The 16,618-nt window shown below is 39.9% G+C and overlaps 1 protein-coding gene across 1 annotated transcript in view; it reads left to right on the top strand.

Annotated features, from left to right (window-relative positions):
* The window catches only part of PDXDC1 (pyridoxal dependent decarboxylase domain containing 1), a 51,221-nt gene that overhangs the window by 12,473 nt on the left and 22,130 nt on the right, over positions 1–16,618 (top strand). The window contains exons 2-8 of the mRNA XM_046666236.1: positions 3,143–3,216; positions 3,752–3,817; positions 6,784–6,864; positions 8,631–8,777; positions 9,940–10,129; positions 12,774–12,842; positions 12,947–13,025. Of these exons, the coding sequence (XP_046522192.1) occupies positions 3,143–3,216; positions 3,752–3,817; positions 6,784–6,864; positions 8,631–8,777; positions 9,940–10,129; positions 12,774–12,842; positions 12,947–13,025 (706 nt within the window). The remainder of the gene's footprint in view (positions 1–3,142; positions 3,217–3,751; positions 3,818–6,783; positions 6,865–8,630; positions 8,778–9,939; positions 10,130–12,773; positions 12,843–12,946; positions 13,026–16,618) is intronic.

Genomic DNA, 16,618 nt, shown 5'->3' with positions numbered 1-16,618 from the left:
GGGTAAGACCTGAAGCCATAAAACTTCTGGAAGAAAATATAGGCAGTACACTCTCTGCCATCAGCCTCGGTAGGATTTTTGAAATACCATGTCTACTCGGACAAGGGAAACAAAAGAAAAAAACAAGTGGGACTTCATCAGACTGAAGAGCTTCTGGAAGGTGTAGGAAACCAGATCAAAATTAAAAAAGCAACCAACCAACTGGGAGAAAATATTTGCAAATCATATATCTGACAAGGGTGTCTCCATAATATATAAATAACTCACACAACTGAACTACAAAAAAACAAACAACCCGATCAAAAAGTGGGAAGAGGATATGAACAGACATTTTTCCAAAGAAGATAGACAGATGGCCAACAGGCATATGAAAAGATGCTCAACATCACCCATCATCAGGGAAATGCAAATGAAAACTACACTTAGATATCACTTTATGCCATTAGAATGGCTATAATCACCAAGACAAAAAATAACAAATGTTGGAGAGGGTGTGGAGAAAAGGGGACCCTCATACACTGCTGGTGGGAATGCAAACTGGTGCAGCCACTATGGAAAACAGTATGGAGACTTCTCAAAAGATTAAAAATAGAAATACCGTACGACCCAGCTATCCCACTACTGGGTATTTATCCAAAGAACTTGGAATCAATAAAACAAAGACACTTATGTACCCCTACATTCATTGCAGCACTGTTCATAATAGCCAAGACGTGGAAGCAACCCAAGGACCCATCAGCTGATGATTGGATAAAGAAGATATGGTATATATACAATGGAATACTACTCAGCCGTAAAAAGAGGCAAAATTGTCCCATTCACAACAATATGGATGGACCTAAGGGTGTTATGTTAAGTGAAATAAGCCAGACAGAGAAAGACGAACTCATTTCCACTCATTTGTGGAAGATAAACACACGGACAAAGAGAACAGTTTAGTGGTTACCTGGGGGAAGGGGAGTGGGAGTGGGCACAAGGGGCAAAGGGGCACATTTATATGGTGTCTGACAAATAGTAATGTACAACCTGAAATTTCACAGTGTTATAAACTATTATGACCACAATAAAAAGAAGAAAAAAAAAGTCAGGAAACCAGGGTTCTGGCACCACTTCGTCATTTATTAGCTCCATGACGTTAGGCAAGTCACTTTACCTCTCTAAGCCTTTGTTTCCTCACCTCAAAAATGTTAGACCAGAATCAGAGGTTTTCATGCCATACATTTTTTTTTTCTTTTTTAATGAAATTTTTTTACGAATGAAACTTTACTCAAAATCCTATTATATAAAACAGAGCTGATCTCCTTAATGGGGGTGGGGGGGTTAGAAGCCCCAGCTGCCTACCCAACCCCTCCTCCCCAAAGTTCTTCCCAGGAATCTTAGGGCTCAGAAGACAGGTGGAAACTCTCTGGATAGATCCCTAAGGTCTCTTCTAGAATTAGCGTTTTCTGATACTTACCTGTAAACGGAGTGGAATTTCTTAAAAACAGTTTTGAGGAGGTAAGCCAGTACTAAATGTAAGACAACTTATTGCACACCTACTCCATGTAAGATATTACGAGGTACAGTAGGCAGGATGAAGAGAGAGAGATAGACTTGAAGTACTCTGGAAGAGTAAGAAGGGAGCAAGAGAGAAAAGAGAGCTTCTGTTAACTGTTTAGAACCCAGCTCATACTATAGAGATTCAAGGCAGCAGAATTGTCTGCCTAAAAATCGGAGGTTGTGGAGATTAAGAAGAAAGAAAGAAAAATAAGTGTGTGTTTTAATTGTGCAAGAATTTTTAAAGTTTCATTTTATTTTTTGAGTGGGAGCTAGATGTACACTTGGTACTAAAATCCAACAGGAACAAACATGTGTCCTGAAAAGACTGTCTGACCCTGGGCCTGTCGTTCCAGTTCCCGTCTCTACGGGCGGTCTCGATTACCGACTTGTGTGAGTTTCCAGTTTAGGAGTGTGTTAGCGTATTCCTGTGGCTGCTGTGACAAATTAGCACAACCTGGATGGCTTAGAGCAACAGAGGTGTATTCTCACAGTTCTGGAGGCCAGAAGTTTGACATCTGTATCCTGGGGCTGAAATCGAGGACTGGCCCGGCTGCACTCCCTCCAGAGGCTCCAGGGGAGAGGCCCTTTGGTTCTTATTCTAGGTTACGCTGCCTGCCGGCAGTCCTTCCTCGGCTCGTGGCCCCGTCACTCGGGTTCTCGAGGCCAGCATCTTCCAATCTCCCTCTGCGCCGTCTTCACATAGCCTTCTCGTGTGTGGGTAGTCTCTCTCCACTTCTCCTTTATATGGATACAGATGGTTACATTTAGGGCTTGCCTGGATAATTCAGGGTAATCTTGCTGTCTTAAGATCCTTTACTTGATCACTTCTGCAAAGACTTTGCCACATAAGATAACACTTGCTGGTTCCAGGGGTTAGGATGTGAATGTCTTTTGAGGGGCCATTTTTCAGCCTATGACAACAGTAAAACAAATAGCATACTCGACGTACTTCGCTGAACCTATCTGCTAATAGTGAAAAACTGGAATAACTTAAGGGTCTATTAATTCAGAACTGGTTAGATGATGGCACACCCATAGAATGGAATAAGGTGTCACCACTAAGAAGAAAGAAGTGGACGCACTGACATGGAACAATATTCACTATAAAGTAGAACAAAGCAAGTTGCAGAGGTGCATATGAGTAAGGCAAAAATTTGGAAAGATGTATGTCAAACTTAAAAGTGACTTCCCCCAGGAGTAGGACTGGTGGACTTTTGCATGTATGTGTGTGTGAGAGGAAGATTGTTGCTGAGCTAACATCTGTGCCAGTCTTCCTCTATTTTATGTGGGATGCCGCCACAGCGTGGCTGGATGAGTGGTGCTAGGTCGGCTCCCGGGATCTGAACCTGTGAACCCTGGGCTGTGAACGTGGAGTGTGTGGACTTAACCACTACGCCACTGGGCCAGCCTATGTTGGACTTTTTTATGTTATATGTTTGTACTGTTGGAATTTTTTAATGAAACGTACTTTTATAATAAATCCATGTGTTTTATAATAATTTCAGGAGAAAGTAGACTTGCATTTAGCTTTTCTGAATGAATTCCGTTGCAGGAGTAATAGAGGGATTATTAAAACTTAAACTTTTTTTGATTTTTTTCCCAGATAGCAGACCCTACACTAGCTGAAATGGGAAAAAACTTGAAGGAGGCCATGAAGATGCTAGAGGACAGTCAGAGGTGAGCCTATGGAACAGAAGTGACCCTATTAAACGCGCTCAACCTGTTGTGAAACTGGTGGCACTGGTTTCCTCCTGTTAAAAACACCTCTTGGTTTCAAAATGTGACAGTTAGCTTAGCTTTGGCTGGTTTTAAAGTTGGTATTTGTCTTGAGTAGAAGGTGCTTTGTAATTAAACGATTTTAAAATTGAGGGGCAGGACTTATAATTTTCAGCTCTGCCAATTAAAGGTTTCATTTATTTAATATATTGATTTGAGTCTATAAATACTTCTTTATTTATAAATAAGGGCATCAACTAACCAAGAAATGGGTGAAGTAGTACTATTTTTTTTCCATGTTCTTTTCTTTTCCTGAAACTCAAACTATACCTCAAACTGGGTGCTGGGGCCAAGGGTAGGGGAGACACGTAATAAATGTTTCAAATCCTACCTCAGTTACTAAGAGGTTATAGGCAACATTGTCACATGTTTGCATGCTCAAATGTTAGAAATTTGACAGGATGAAACTAACAGTTTTGTATTTCCTTTAAATTAGAAGAACAGAAGAGGAAAATGGAAAGAAGCTCATGTCAGGGGATATTCCAGGGCCACTCCAAGGCAGGTAGGTGGCATTGAAGATAAGTAAGTACCTTTAGTTAGGATATATATTTTCTTTAAACCAAGATTTTACCATTTTTGATTTACAATTTTAGTTTTAATGAGCACAAAGCAAATTTAGAGTTGGGTGCCGTGTAACACCGAAAAACTGAATGAGATTGGCTGGCTGGTAATAATGTTGAGCCTGCCTGCTTCTCTCCTTTTCCCCTTCAGAATCTGATACGACTTCATGACGCAAAAGTGGTGCATGGAGTCTGGCCCTGTGGCCAAGTGGTTAAGTTTGCGCGCTCCCCTTCAGCGGCCTGGGGTTTTGCTGGTTCGGATCCTGGGCGCGGACATAGCACCGCTCATCAGGCCATGCTGAGGCGGCATCCCACATGGCATAACCAGAGGCACTCACAACTAGAATATACAACTATGTACTGGGGGGCTTTAGGGAGAAGGAGAAGAAGAAGAAGAAGAAGAAGAAGAAGAAAGATTGGCAACAGACGTTAGCTCAGGTGCCAAGCTTTAAAACAACAAAAAAGTGATGCACAAATTTATAATTATAACTTGACTGTCACACTTCATTTTTGAAACCTATAATCTATTCGGTAGACTGAGCTTTATTGTGAGAGAGATTTTAATTTGAGAAGATATATCATTTTTATAATTGAAAGGAAAATGTCAACTTTAATCATTTATCGGTAGAGTGATTTATTTTTTGGCAGCTAAAGCAAACCTGTCAAGTGTTTGTGGTTCGAGCTAGCAGGGAAAATATCAGAAAAATGAGTATTTGAAATTTTCACAGCATGTTGGCACTCGATCTGGAATTAAAGTCCCAGCCCAGCTTCCCTCAGACAAGCTTTTTTTTGTTTGTTTTATAACCAGGAAACTTCACATAGGTAAACAGTACAACTCCCTTAAATTGTCCTTTGACCTGAATATAAACATTACAAAGTTGCAAAAGAAAAGTACAGAGGAAGGATACTGTGTGCCAGTAAATGTCACATCTAACACACCCAGACACTAATATTTTAAAATAGCCACTCCTACTTGTAGTATGAATGGTGCTGATTTGCAGCCCTGATGCCAAGTGGTTCCTACAACTCAGAACGGGAACCAGTCCTGTAAGTCTCCTCATCTCAGGCCTACTGAAGGGGATTAAAGGGTTCTGCGGATCCCACAGACGTTTCCCTGGAAGAGAGACTACCGAGAACGTCTGTAATTCTCACAGTGAGGGCGTTAAAGCCACCGGTCGGGAGCATTCACGCTTAATCATGCTACCAGCCAGCATCTGAGCTAGCACTAAGCCAGGCGCAGCGTTACATGCTTCCCGTGCACTGTCTGACTGCATCCTCCCAGTTCTGTAATGGAGGGGCTTAGCTTGTTCAGGGTCACGGGACCAGCACTCACGTGTGCCTCAAGGCCCACTTGGCCTAATCTCTGTGCAATGTCCAAGGCCCAGAGCCCCTCTCTCAGGAAGCTCAGCACCTCAGGGAGGGTCTGTGTGGGGGCATTGTTTTGACAATGCTGCTTTTTCAAAAGAGAGTTTTGTTTTTTTCAAATTTTTTATTGAGTTAATGTAGGTTACAATCTTGTGAAATTTCAGTTGTACATTGTTGTCTGTCAGTCATGTTGTAGGTGCAGCCCTTCACCCTTTGTGCCCACCCCTACCCCCGCTTTCCCCTGGTAGCCACTAATCTGTTCTTTGTCCACATGTTTAAATTCCTCATGTGAGTGGAGTCATACAGAGATTGTCCTTCTCTATCTGGCTTATTTCACTTAACATAATTCCCTCGCAGCCCATCCATGTTGTTGCAAATGGGATGACTTTGTTCTTTTTTACGGCTGAGTAGTATTCCATTGTGTATATACCACATCTTCAAAAGAGAGAGCTTTTGATTGGTCATATTCCCATTAATGGAGCCCTAATATTTTCACATTACGTGTGTTACAGATTGCCTTGCCATTGCTGACTACTTCAACCATTCACTTTCTTCTCATAAGTTTTCACCTCCTCATGTAATGAGCATTTGGTAACTTACCTTGGATAGAAGTCAATCTGTTTACCCTCTAAGCAGGTCTGCAGTTTCTTTCCCGGCTTGGGGAAGAGGTGGTAACAAATGACGATGGCATTGCGCGGTGAAGTCTGTTAGAACACACACGCAAGACTCCTACATGGAGGGAAACTAGATGTACCGGTGGCATTGGCGTATTCTTGCTGCTTCTGTGACCTCCCAGCATCTTATAAGGGCTGTTTTGGCTTTTATAACATGCTTATTAAATATTTTCCAGGATTCATGTGAATAGGTGGAGAAATATTGTTGGAGCAATACTGGTGAAATTTTAAAAAATCGATCTCGTTTTTAGCTAGAAGATTTAATCAATCACAAATAAGGTTATATTCAGCCAGCCCTGGTCTAGTGGTTACCATTTGATGCTCTCACCGCTGTGGCCCGGGTTCGGTTCCCGGTCAGGGAGTCACACCACCCGTTGCTGGTTGTCATACTGTGGTGGCTGTATGTTGCCGTGATGCTGAAAGCTATGCTACCAGTATTTCGAATACCAGCAGGGTCACCCATGGTGGACAGGTTTCAGTGGAGCTTCCAGACTAAGACAGACTAGGAAGAAGGACCTGGCTACCCACTTCCCAAAAAATTGGCCATGAAACCCTATGAATAGCAGCGGAGCATTGTCTGATGTAGCACCGGAAGTGAGAGGATGGCACAGAAAGACCGGGCAGGGTGCTGCCTGCTGTGCACAGGGTTGACTGGCACCAACAACAAAAAAAGGTTATGTTCAGAATTCAATTAATAATTTGAAACTTGTCTTTAAAAGATGCATATTGTACCTCAAACACATTCTTTCACTTGTAGCTACTCATTTAAAAAAATATATGTCTTAAAGCTAGTTTGGATGCCAGAAGTAGAGAGTGGTGGGGGATGTGTGCTATTTCCACCTGTCCATCAACTGTTTTTTATTCTGCAGTGGACAAGATATGGTGAGCATCCTCCAGTTAGTTCAGAATCTGATGCACGGAGATGAAGATGAGGAGCCCCAGAGTACCCGGTAATGGAGAATGGTTGGCAGCTTCTCTTCGAAAGTATATGTGTTCTTGATTTTGATAGTGATTGCCTTCTTAGAACATGCTGGAATAATAAACTGTGTTTCATTCAGAGTTACAGTACATAGCTCATAGTAAATGATGTTCATTTTTTCTTTTCAGATAAACATGTATGTACTTTAGGTAATATATTTTGCAAAAGGAAGGCATTTACTAAAACTAAATCCTGTAGTTATTATGCTGTCCTGTCTTAGGGAGGGGCTGGCAAAGGGGCCGGAGAATCACTGCCATGCGCTTCTGCTCTGATCGCTTCTTCTTGTGCCCTTTGTGCTTGTGCTTCTGCGTGCCGACAAGAACTGCCACAGCTGCATTGATGGGTGGCAGGCTATGTTGTCTGTGAATCATCTGTTTTATTTTTATTTATTCATCTGTTTAGCTATTTAGTTTTATTTTCTCTTTAGTTATTTTAAATTTCACTTTTTGGAATAAGTAATTCATTCTCCTGATTCAAATTTCAAAAGATAAAAAGGGTGTATATACAAAGGCGATTTTTCTTCTTACCTCTGCCTCCCTCTCTTGTTCTCCTTAAAGACAGACAATGCTGCCAGTTTCTTGTGTATTCTTCAGAGATATTTTAGTGCATGTATACACAAGCAAAATGTCTCTACTCACGCCCTCCAGTACATAAATACCGTATGCGTTGTACCTTGCTTTTTTCATTTATGTCTTGGAGTCAGTGCATATCAATACACAAAGGAGCTTTCTCTCTTAAGGGCTGTTTAGTTTTACTTTGAATGGATGAACCGTATTTTCTTTAACTAGTCTCTTATTTGTGTTTTACTCTTACAAACATTGCTGCAGCCACTAGCTTTGTACATGTGTCGTTTCTCATTGAAGCAAGTGTTTCTGGAGGTTCAAGTCCTGGGAGTGGGATTGCCGGGCCAGACAGTTTGTGCATTTGTGATTTTGGTAGCTCTTGCAAAATTTCCCTCTGTGGGATTGTGCCCGTTTGCAGTCCCACCAGCCATGTGTGAGCACTCCTCTTTCCCCACACCTTGACCTGCAAGGGTTTTAGTAAACTTAAGGATTGTTGCCAATCTGATAGCTTTTTTATTCTCTTTCAGCATAATTTTAATTTGTATTTTTCTTATGAACCAGGTTGTGTCTTTTTGTATGTTTTAAGACCCATTTATATGTCCTTTTCTATGAACAATCTCCTTTGTCCAGTATCCTGTTCAATTTTTTGTCTTTTTCTTGTTGCTTTATAGTTATTCTTTATCAAGGAAATTTGTCCATCCATTTTAATTATATATAATAGAATACCTCGTTCCCCTTGACTTTGCCATAGTATTGTCATAAATAGCTATTTAAGGCAGGGGATTGATCTCCATCTAATGAGTTTGAAGGAAATTGGCTTCTGCACATTTTATCTCAGCTCTATCCTATGTAGTCCTTATGGCTGGTATTTAATTTTTAAAAATTTTTTAGAAGAAAATTACTCAAAAACAGTTTGTACATTTAGTAGCTATTCAATAAAAAGAAGGATATTGATCTCCTAGGACTTGAATTTTAAAAATCTTTTTCTTCGCCAGACTATGATACTTTATATGCATTGAGTTTTCTAAATTTATCTGGATTTCTGCCTTCTTGGCTGTTAAGTGAATTTCAACTCTGTCAGAAATTTGTATGGAATACTGTTTCTCTAAGTTTTATTCCTTTTTATGCTTTGACTAATACTTTTTTTTAAAATCTAATGCATTTTGATTGACAGAATCCAGAATATTGGAGAACAAGGTCATATAGCTTTGTTGGGGCATAGTCTGGGAGCTTATATTTCAACTCTGGACAAAGAGAAGCTGAGAAAACTTACAACTCGGATCCTTTCAGACACTACCTTATGGCTTTGCAGAATTTTCAGGTACAGACGTTATGAGTTTTTAGTTTCTAAAGACATCGATGAGTTGGGTATAGACTGAGAGAGCTGTTTTCTGAGTTGTACCGCCTGGATTCAAATCTGCCTCTTCCCCTTCCTCTTGGAAGGGTTACTCAACCTCTCCATCCTCCTCATCCATGAAATAGGGATAGCGTAAATATCGATTTCATGGCATTGTTGTGAGGATTAAATGAGCTAGTGCATTAATATATGTAAAAAGCTGAGCAAGGCACATACTTGTTAGGTAATATCAGCAGTTACTTATTTTTAGATTCCTAACTGGCACATGTTGATAGAAGAGCAGTGAAACGGATTCAAATATTTTTAGTCAAAGTATTATCTTGTGCTTTAGTGGAAAGGAAATGCTGTCATAAGGAAGATGAGTATGTGTTATGAAATTGCAGTTTGCTTCGTACTGTAATAACGTTGGCATTATTAAGGAATTAGAGCAGATTAAGGATTCAGTAGAAGACACAGGGCCAGTGGTATTTTTGTGTTTACACTATTACTTTTATAGGAAAGGAACGTTTGCCTAACATTGGAGCATTTAACTTGGAGACCCACTTTCAGATGTTGGGAGAAAGGCTGGCCTGGCACAACTATGAGTTTGCCTGATGTATTGCAAGGGAGAAATTTTCTTCTGTCCTAAGAAAAATCCAAGCCCTGTAGTTGAGATTCTCTCTCCCCCTCCTCTGGGAGATTGAGGAGAGTCACCGACCCCAAGCAGATAATAGTGAAAGCAGAAGTTAGCCTGACTAGTGTTTTGACAATTTTATTTACTTTGGATGTTTTGGGGCGGAAACTCGGCTAAGAACCTTGCCTCCATTATCCAGTGCTGGCCTTCTTGGAGAATAAGCCAGAACCCTGATCTTCAGCGTTTTTATATCTGAGGGACTCCTCTGCTGGTTTTCATAGTTTCTCCTCTTTATCGAGTTGGATATGAATGAAAGGTCATCGCCTCTGTTCTTTATACCCTCCAGCTGTAAGGAGCCATCAGCTGTCTCAGAGGAGGGTGATTCCTCTCTCCTTTGACTGATCTAGGTGACAGCTTCTAGGTTGAGAAAAGAATTACTTCCTCGATTATGAGATTGGGATATAAAATCAGAGTTAACCAGAGATAATGTATCGATATCTGGGTGTCTCTTAGGTATGAAAATGGCTGCGCTTATTTCCACGAAGAAGAAAGAGAAGGACTTGCAAAGATCTGTAGGCTTGCCATTCATTCCCGTTATGAAGACTTCGTAGTGGATGGGTTCAATGTGTTATATAACAAGAAGCCTGTTATATATCTTAGTGCTGCTGCCAGGCCTGGCCTGGGCCAGTACCTCTGTAATCAGGTAAGGTGGTATCAGGTGGCTATTTTAAAGAAACAATGTTTTATTCTGTTCTGGACCTTTTTCAAGTGTGTAGACTGACTTCTTTAGCTGCTGCTCTTTTCAAGTGAAAAGAAAGATGGTATTCTTACATGCTTGTTTTGTCATTATAAGAAAATATATAAATGTATGTAAATGAATTCAGATATGTATTTTTTTTAGTTGCCCAAAGGCAACCACAGTCAACATTTTACTTTATTTCTTTTCAGACTTTAATCAAAGAGTGTCTGTCTGTTTATGTGGTTATATGGCTTTTTTCACTTACTGTTATGGCAGGTGCATGTCATGTTTTAACAATTCTTCAAAGTAAAGTTTATTTTTGACGTCTTTATAATATTCCTTCAAATGAGTGTACAGTATTTTAACTAACTGTTTTCCTTTTGGACAATTAGAGTGTTTGCCTTCTTTTGCTTTCTGTGACCATTTTCAGGTAATGCTCTTTGTAAAGTTCTGTTACAGACATGTTTCTGCAGAAACGGTTTTCTATATTTAGGATTATATTTCTCAGATGGATTTTCAGAGTCAATCTAGAATTACTAGATCAAAGAGCATTACCATTTTTAAAGTTCATGGTGCATGTGGCCCACTGAGGGGCTACCCTGAGATAAGAAATTGTTAAGGCTCTTGGCCAAGAATATTTTAAGGCGGGGGCCAGCCCAGTGGCATGGCGGTTGAGTTCATGTGCTCTGCATCAGCAGCTTTGGGTTCGCAGGTTTGGATCCTGGGCATGGACCTACACCCAACTATAAAATAAAGGAAGCTTGGCACAGATGTTAGCTCAGGCACAATCTTCCTCACCAAAAAAAGAGAATATTTTAAGGCACAACCCATAGGATTGGACAGTTTGTCTTTTGTAAGATGGAGGAGTCCTGGGGGCATATAGGGGAAGCTCAGGGACTTGAGTTGATTCTGAGCTCTGGTCACTGATGGCAAGAAATTAGTCCTCTTCTTGAGGGTATTCAAAATGGGGAGTTTCATGATAGTGCTATGGAAATGTGAGACAAATTACTGCTGCCGGCCAGGCTCTTGCGGCCCCAAGGCTGTCTTGGGACAGCAATCCAACCTTCAAAAGAAGTGTGAGGATGTCCTGTGGAGTGAGAAAGGCAGGTGGCAGAACAGCATATATAAGATGGTCATGTTCATGTTTTAAAAATTGTGTCCATGCTTATATGTGTATGTTTTTTATACCTAGAAAAATATATTTATATAAATACATATATTTATACCTAGAAAGTGTCTGGAAGTTTATATACTGACCTGTTAACAGTGGTGGATTGGCAGCTTATTGGCGGTGGTGGGGGGTGGGGTGGGGTGCATTTTTACTTTTAATTTCTATTTTTTTTTTACTGTGTGTTTTACTTGAGTTTCACTTGTATAATTTAAAAGAAAAGTCCTTTACGGGGGAATAAATATGAAAAAAATACTCATTAAATTTTTTTTCCCCCTAAAGATTGGCACCTGAGCTAACTCACATCTGTGGCCAATCTTTTTTTGTTTTTCCTTCTTCTTCTCCCCAAAGCCCCCGCCCAGTACATAGTTGTGTATATTAGTTGCAAGTCCTTCTAGTTCTGCTATGTGGGACACCACCTCAGCATGGCCTGATGAGCAGTGCTAGGTCCGCACCCAGGATCTGAACCGACAAAACCCTGGGCCGCTGAAGCAGAGCACATGAACTTAACCACTCTGCCATGGGGCTGGCCCCTCAGGATGTCCCCAGAGCATATCCCCAAAAGATAAATTTTTGATCCTTATATTCTACCAAGTCTTGGTTATACAGAACAATATGTGGCAACTTGTGAAAAATTTCTAAAACTATAAACTCAGGGATTTGGAAGCTAAAAATGAAGAATATAAAATTTATTTGCAGGCCAGCTCCATGGCATAGTGGTTAAGTTCCACATGCTCTGCTTCAGGGTCCAGGTTCACTGGTTCAGATCCAGACCTGGTTCACTGGTTCAGGCGCAGACCTATACCACTTGTTAGCCATGCTGTGGCAGCAACCCACGTGTAAAGTAGAGGAAGACTTGCAACAGATGTTAGCTCAGGGCTAATCTTCCTCAGGAAAAAAAAAAAAATTTATTTGACAATTACTATCTCCATCCGTAACACTGACTTCATTTCTCCTAAGAAATGTACATCTGCTAGACCATATTTATTGCTTTTTAGGAGTGGATGGACCCATAAGTAAGATATCATTCTTTGAATGCCTTTAGCTGGTATTATTTACCACTAATGCCTGGAGGGAGGACTCTAAATTATCCCCAGAAAAATGCTTGGGGCTCAGTTGTTTCTTGGTTTGGAAAAGTGTTTTTGTTTTTTGGTATATTCTAGAATATGCCAAAGATAGCTACTCAGAATATGAGTTGATAGTTACTCATTTAGTTGACTCATGTAAGAAATTTTACATTGTATCCTTTTATAATTCACCTTTCTTTTGGCTTGACTTTCTAAATGTAGTTTGACAATTATTTATAACATTAAGAGTTCCTAGGGAGAGAGATTGTTGTAAAAGAACAATTGTGACTTGTCTTAGAGCCACAATCTTTTGGGGGCATAAGTGACTGGTGACAAAGGTCTTCTTTATAAAATTGTACGGTCCCTCTTGCAGCTCGGCTTGCCCTTCCCCTGCTTGTGCCGTGTGCCCTGTAACACTATGTTTGGATCCCAGCATCAGATGGTGAGTTCTCCTTTTGCATTGCTTCTTTAGGAAGTTATAATTTTTCATTGTGTAGCTTTTATGCTGTTTGCTTCATGTTTTTGTGGTTTGTCTTTTAATGCCAGGATGTTGCCTTCCTGGAGAAACTGATTAAAGAAGATATTGAACGAGGAAAATTGCCCCTTTTGCTTGTTGCAAACGCTGGTGAGTATTGTGAACTGGAATCTTCCATTTTGGACAAGTAGGAGAGAGGCTAGGTACTTAGCCTAAAAAAAACCAAGTCTTAAGAGATGTTTTTTGCACCACATGTTTAAGATAGTCTTTATCTGCATTGTGGTGAGAATTGTAATACTAAAATTGGTTCATTAGATTTCCTTTTGTTAGTTTGTTTGAGGAGTTACTTTGTTGGTGTGTGTATACTCTTTCATTTAGGTCATAAGTGCTTCTCTGCTTCTTCATGTGCTTCCTTTCTAAGTTGAATTTTAAAATGTCACACTTAAATGTCCACCTTGTAGACAGCAGGTCAACTACCACTTTCTGCTCTGCTTACTGTATTCAGCATTGTACTTGAAGTTCTAGACAGTGCAATAAGGCAAGAAAAATAATTAAATGATATACAGATTGGAAAGGAAGAATGAACTGTCTTTATCTGCAGGTGGCATGATCATATAGATAGAAAGTGCTGAGGAAAACAAGAAAGGCCATTGAAGCTAATAAATGAATCTGTCAAGGTTGCAGAATTTCTATATACTAGCAATGAACAATTTAAATTGAATTTAAAATGCTATTCAGCTAGCATCAAAAAAACCTTTATGGGTAAATTTAACAAAATATATGCAAGATCTGTACATTGAAAGCTGCAGAATGTTGCGGAGAGAAATTCAAGAAGACCCAAATAAATTGAACGATTCCATGTCTGCAGGTTGGAAGACTCCATATTATTAAGTCAGATCTCCCTGAATTAATCTGTAGATTCAACTCAGCCCCTCAAAATCTCAGCAGGCTACAATTGCTTATAGAATTGATAAGCTGATTCTGAAATTTATATGAAAATACAGAGAATCTGAGAATGGCCAAAATAATTTTGAAGAACACAATTGGAAGACTTAACCTATTTGACTTTTAGACTTACTATAAAGCTACAAAATCCAGAAAGTGCGAGATTAACTGAAGAGAGTAAAGAGTTCAGAAATAGACTCATGTATATGTCGCTTGGTAGTTTCAAAGAAGCCGAGGTAGTTCAGGGAAGAAAGAATAGTCTTTTCTGCCAGTGGTTTGGAAGAATTGGATATCCATAAGGAAAAAAATTGAACCTTAACTCTTACCTCACTCTGTGTACAAAAATTAATTGTAAATGGTTCATAGACCTAAACATAAGAGCCAAAACAATGAAACTTCTAGAAGAAAGTATGGAAGATCTTTGTGACTTTGGGTTAGGCAAAGATTTCTTAGGACATAAAAGACATGAACAATAAATTAGACTTTATCAAAAATTGGAAGAGCCAGCCCTGATGTCCTAGTGGTTAAAGTTTGGCACTCTTACTGCTTCGGTGGCCTGGGTTCACTTCCCAGTCACGGAACCACACTACTTGTCTGTCAGTTGCCGTGCTGTGGCAGCAGCTCACATAAGGACTAGAATGACTTAACAGCTAGGCATTGGGCCTTTGGGGAGGAAAAATAAAAGAGGAGGATTTGACAACAGATGTTAGCTCAGGGCGAATCTTCCCTTGAAAAAAAAAAAAATTAAAAGCTTTTGCTGTTCAAAAGACCCTGTTAAGAAAATGGAGACAAGTTACAGACTGGGAGAAAATATTTGCAGGGCTTTTTTTTTGACAAAGGATTGTATCTGAAATATATAATTAAGTTTTACAATTCAATATTGAGACAGACAGTACAATTTTTAAAATGAACAAAAGATTCTAATAAACACTTCACCAAAAAATACATGAATGTGTAAGCATTTGAAAAGAGGCTTAACATCATTAGAGAAAAGCAAATTAGGACCACAATGATCTACTATGACGTGTCTGTTAGAATGGAAAAAATACAATGCCAAATGCTAGTGAGGATGCAGAGCAGCTGGAACTCTCGTACACCGCAGGTAGGGCTGCAATGTTACAGCTACTCTGGAAAGGAGTTTGGTAGTTCCTCAAAGGCTAAACATAAAATTACCACATGAACCATTAGCTCCACTTCCAGGTATTTATCAAAGAGAAATGAACACACATGTCCACACAAAGAATTGTATGCAGTATTCATAACTGGGAACAACCCAGATGTCCTTCACTGGGGGAATGGATGAACAAATTGTGGTATATCCATGTCATGACACTAAGCAATAAATGGAAATAACTACTGATGTACATATCAACACGGGTGAATTTCAGAAGCATGCTAAGTGCAACACGCCAGGCACATAAGAAGACTCCATTTACATGAAATTCTAAAAAAGACGAAACTACAGTGGCAGAAAACAGATCAGCGTTGTCCATGGCCAGTGAGGAGTGGAGGAAAGAGTGAAACTTTGGGGGAGGGGCGGGAACTTTTGGGGTGATGGAAATATTCTCTACCTTGTTTGGGTTGGTAGTTACACGCTGTATACGTTTGTCAAAACTCATTGAACCTTACACTTAAATGAGTGGATTTTATTGCATGTGAATTATACTTCAATTAAGAAAGCTGATTATTTAAAAAATAATAATAAATGGAAAAAACGCATATCCATCTTATTGCTAGCAGGAAAACCACCACTTCCTTCCTGACTTATTGTATTTTTAAAAAGAAACATAGGAGCCGGCCCCGTGGCCGAGTGGTTGTGTTCGCGTGCTCCACTTCTGCAGCCCAGGGTTTCGCCGGTTCGAATCCTGGGCACGGACATGGCACCGCTCATCAGGCCATGCTGAGGTGGCGTCCCACATGCCACAACTAGAAGGACCCACAACTAAAATTATACAACTGTGTACTGGGGGGCTTTGGGAAGAAAATAAAAAAAGATTGGCAACAGTTGTTAGCTCAGGTGCCAATCTTTGAAAAAAAAGAAACATAAATCCACCCATATTCAGTCACTTGGTAGATGGGAGAGTCTGCAGTTCACATGTGACTCAGTGACTGGACAACCTACCAGATGTAGCTCTGGGATGTCACCAGAGCACACATCCCAGGGGTTTGCCTTTGCCAGCAGACAGTGCCAAAAACATGGAAAAAGACTCTGAATGTGGTCTGGTCACTAAAACACAGCACTGTGCTCTTTGTTTTGATAGAAGCATCGTGTGACACAAGCCATGCATTGGCCTTTGATCTTGTTTCAACTAAACCAAATGTGTTGGTTAAGATTTTTTTAAAATTTGAGACAGACTTATATGTGGGATAAAAAGTTTTCAGCCCTTTTCCTGGCATAAACCCTGCAAAAGAGCCAGTTGCATTAGTTGTGTTTGTTGAGGCAGTTGGTGAGGTTTGAAATCTTATTAGGTAGGATTCTGCTAACTGGAAATTTAGGACAGTTGAGAGAATATGATCCCACATTTTGCTTATGTTCTGTGAAGAGGTATCTGTCCAGCAAGGCCTGTAATGTAAATCACCAAGGAAATGGGTTAAAGTGTTCAATATGTTTAAACTGACTCAGAATGCATGTTTTATATTAAAATAAAGAACCTCACAATTGGATTAACAAAACCCAAATTCGTCTGTCTTTTTTATAAAGGACACACCTAAATAGAAATAACTGAGAAAGTGACAAAAAGTAAGAAAGAAAGGATATCTAGGGGAAATGCTAACAGGACAAGAGTACTGTAGCAATG

This window comes from Equus quagga, chromosome 7 (genome assembly GCF_021613505.1).
Source record: "Equus quagga isolate Etosha38 chromosome 7, UCLA_HA_Equagga_1.0, whole genome shotgun sequence".
Classification (NCBI taxonomy): domain Eukaryota; kingdom Metazoa; phylum Chordata; class Mammalia; order Perissodactyla; family Equidae; genus Equus; species Equus quagga.
Note: the sequence above shows the minus strand (reverse complement) of the source record. Positions and strands in the feature narration are given on the sequence as shown.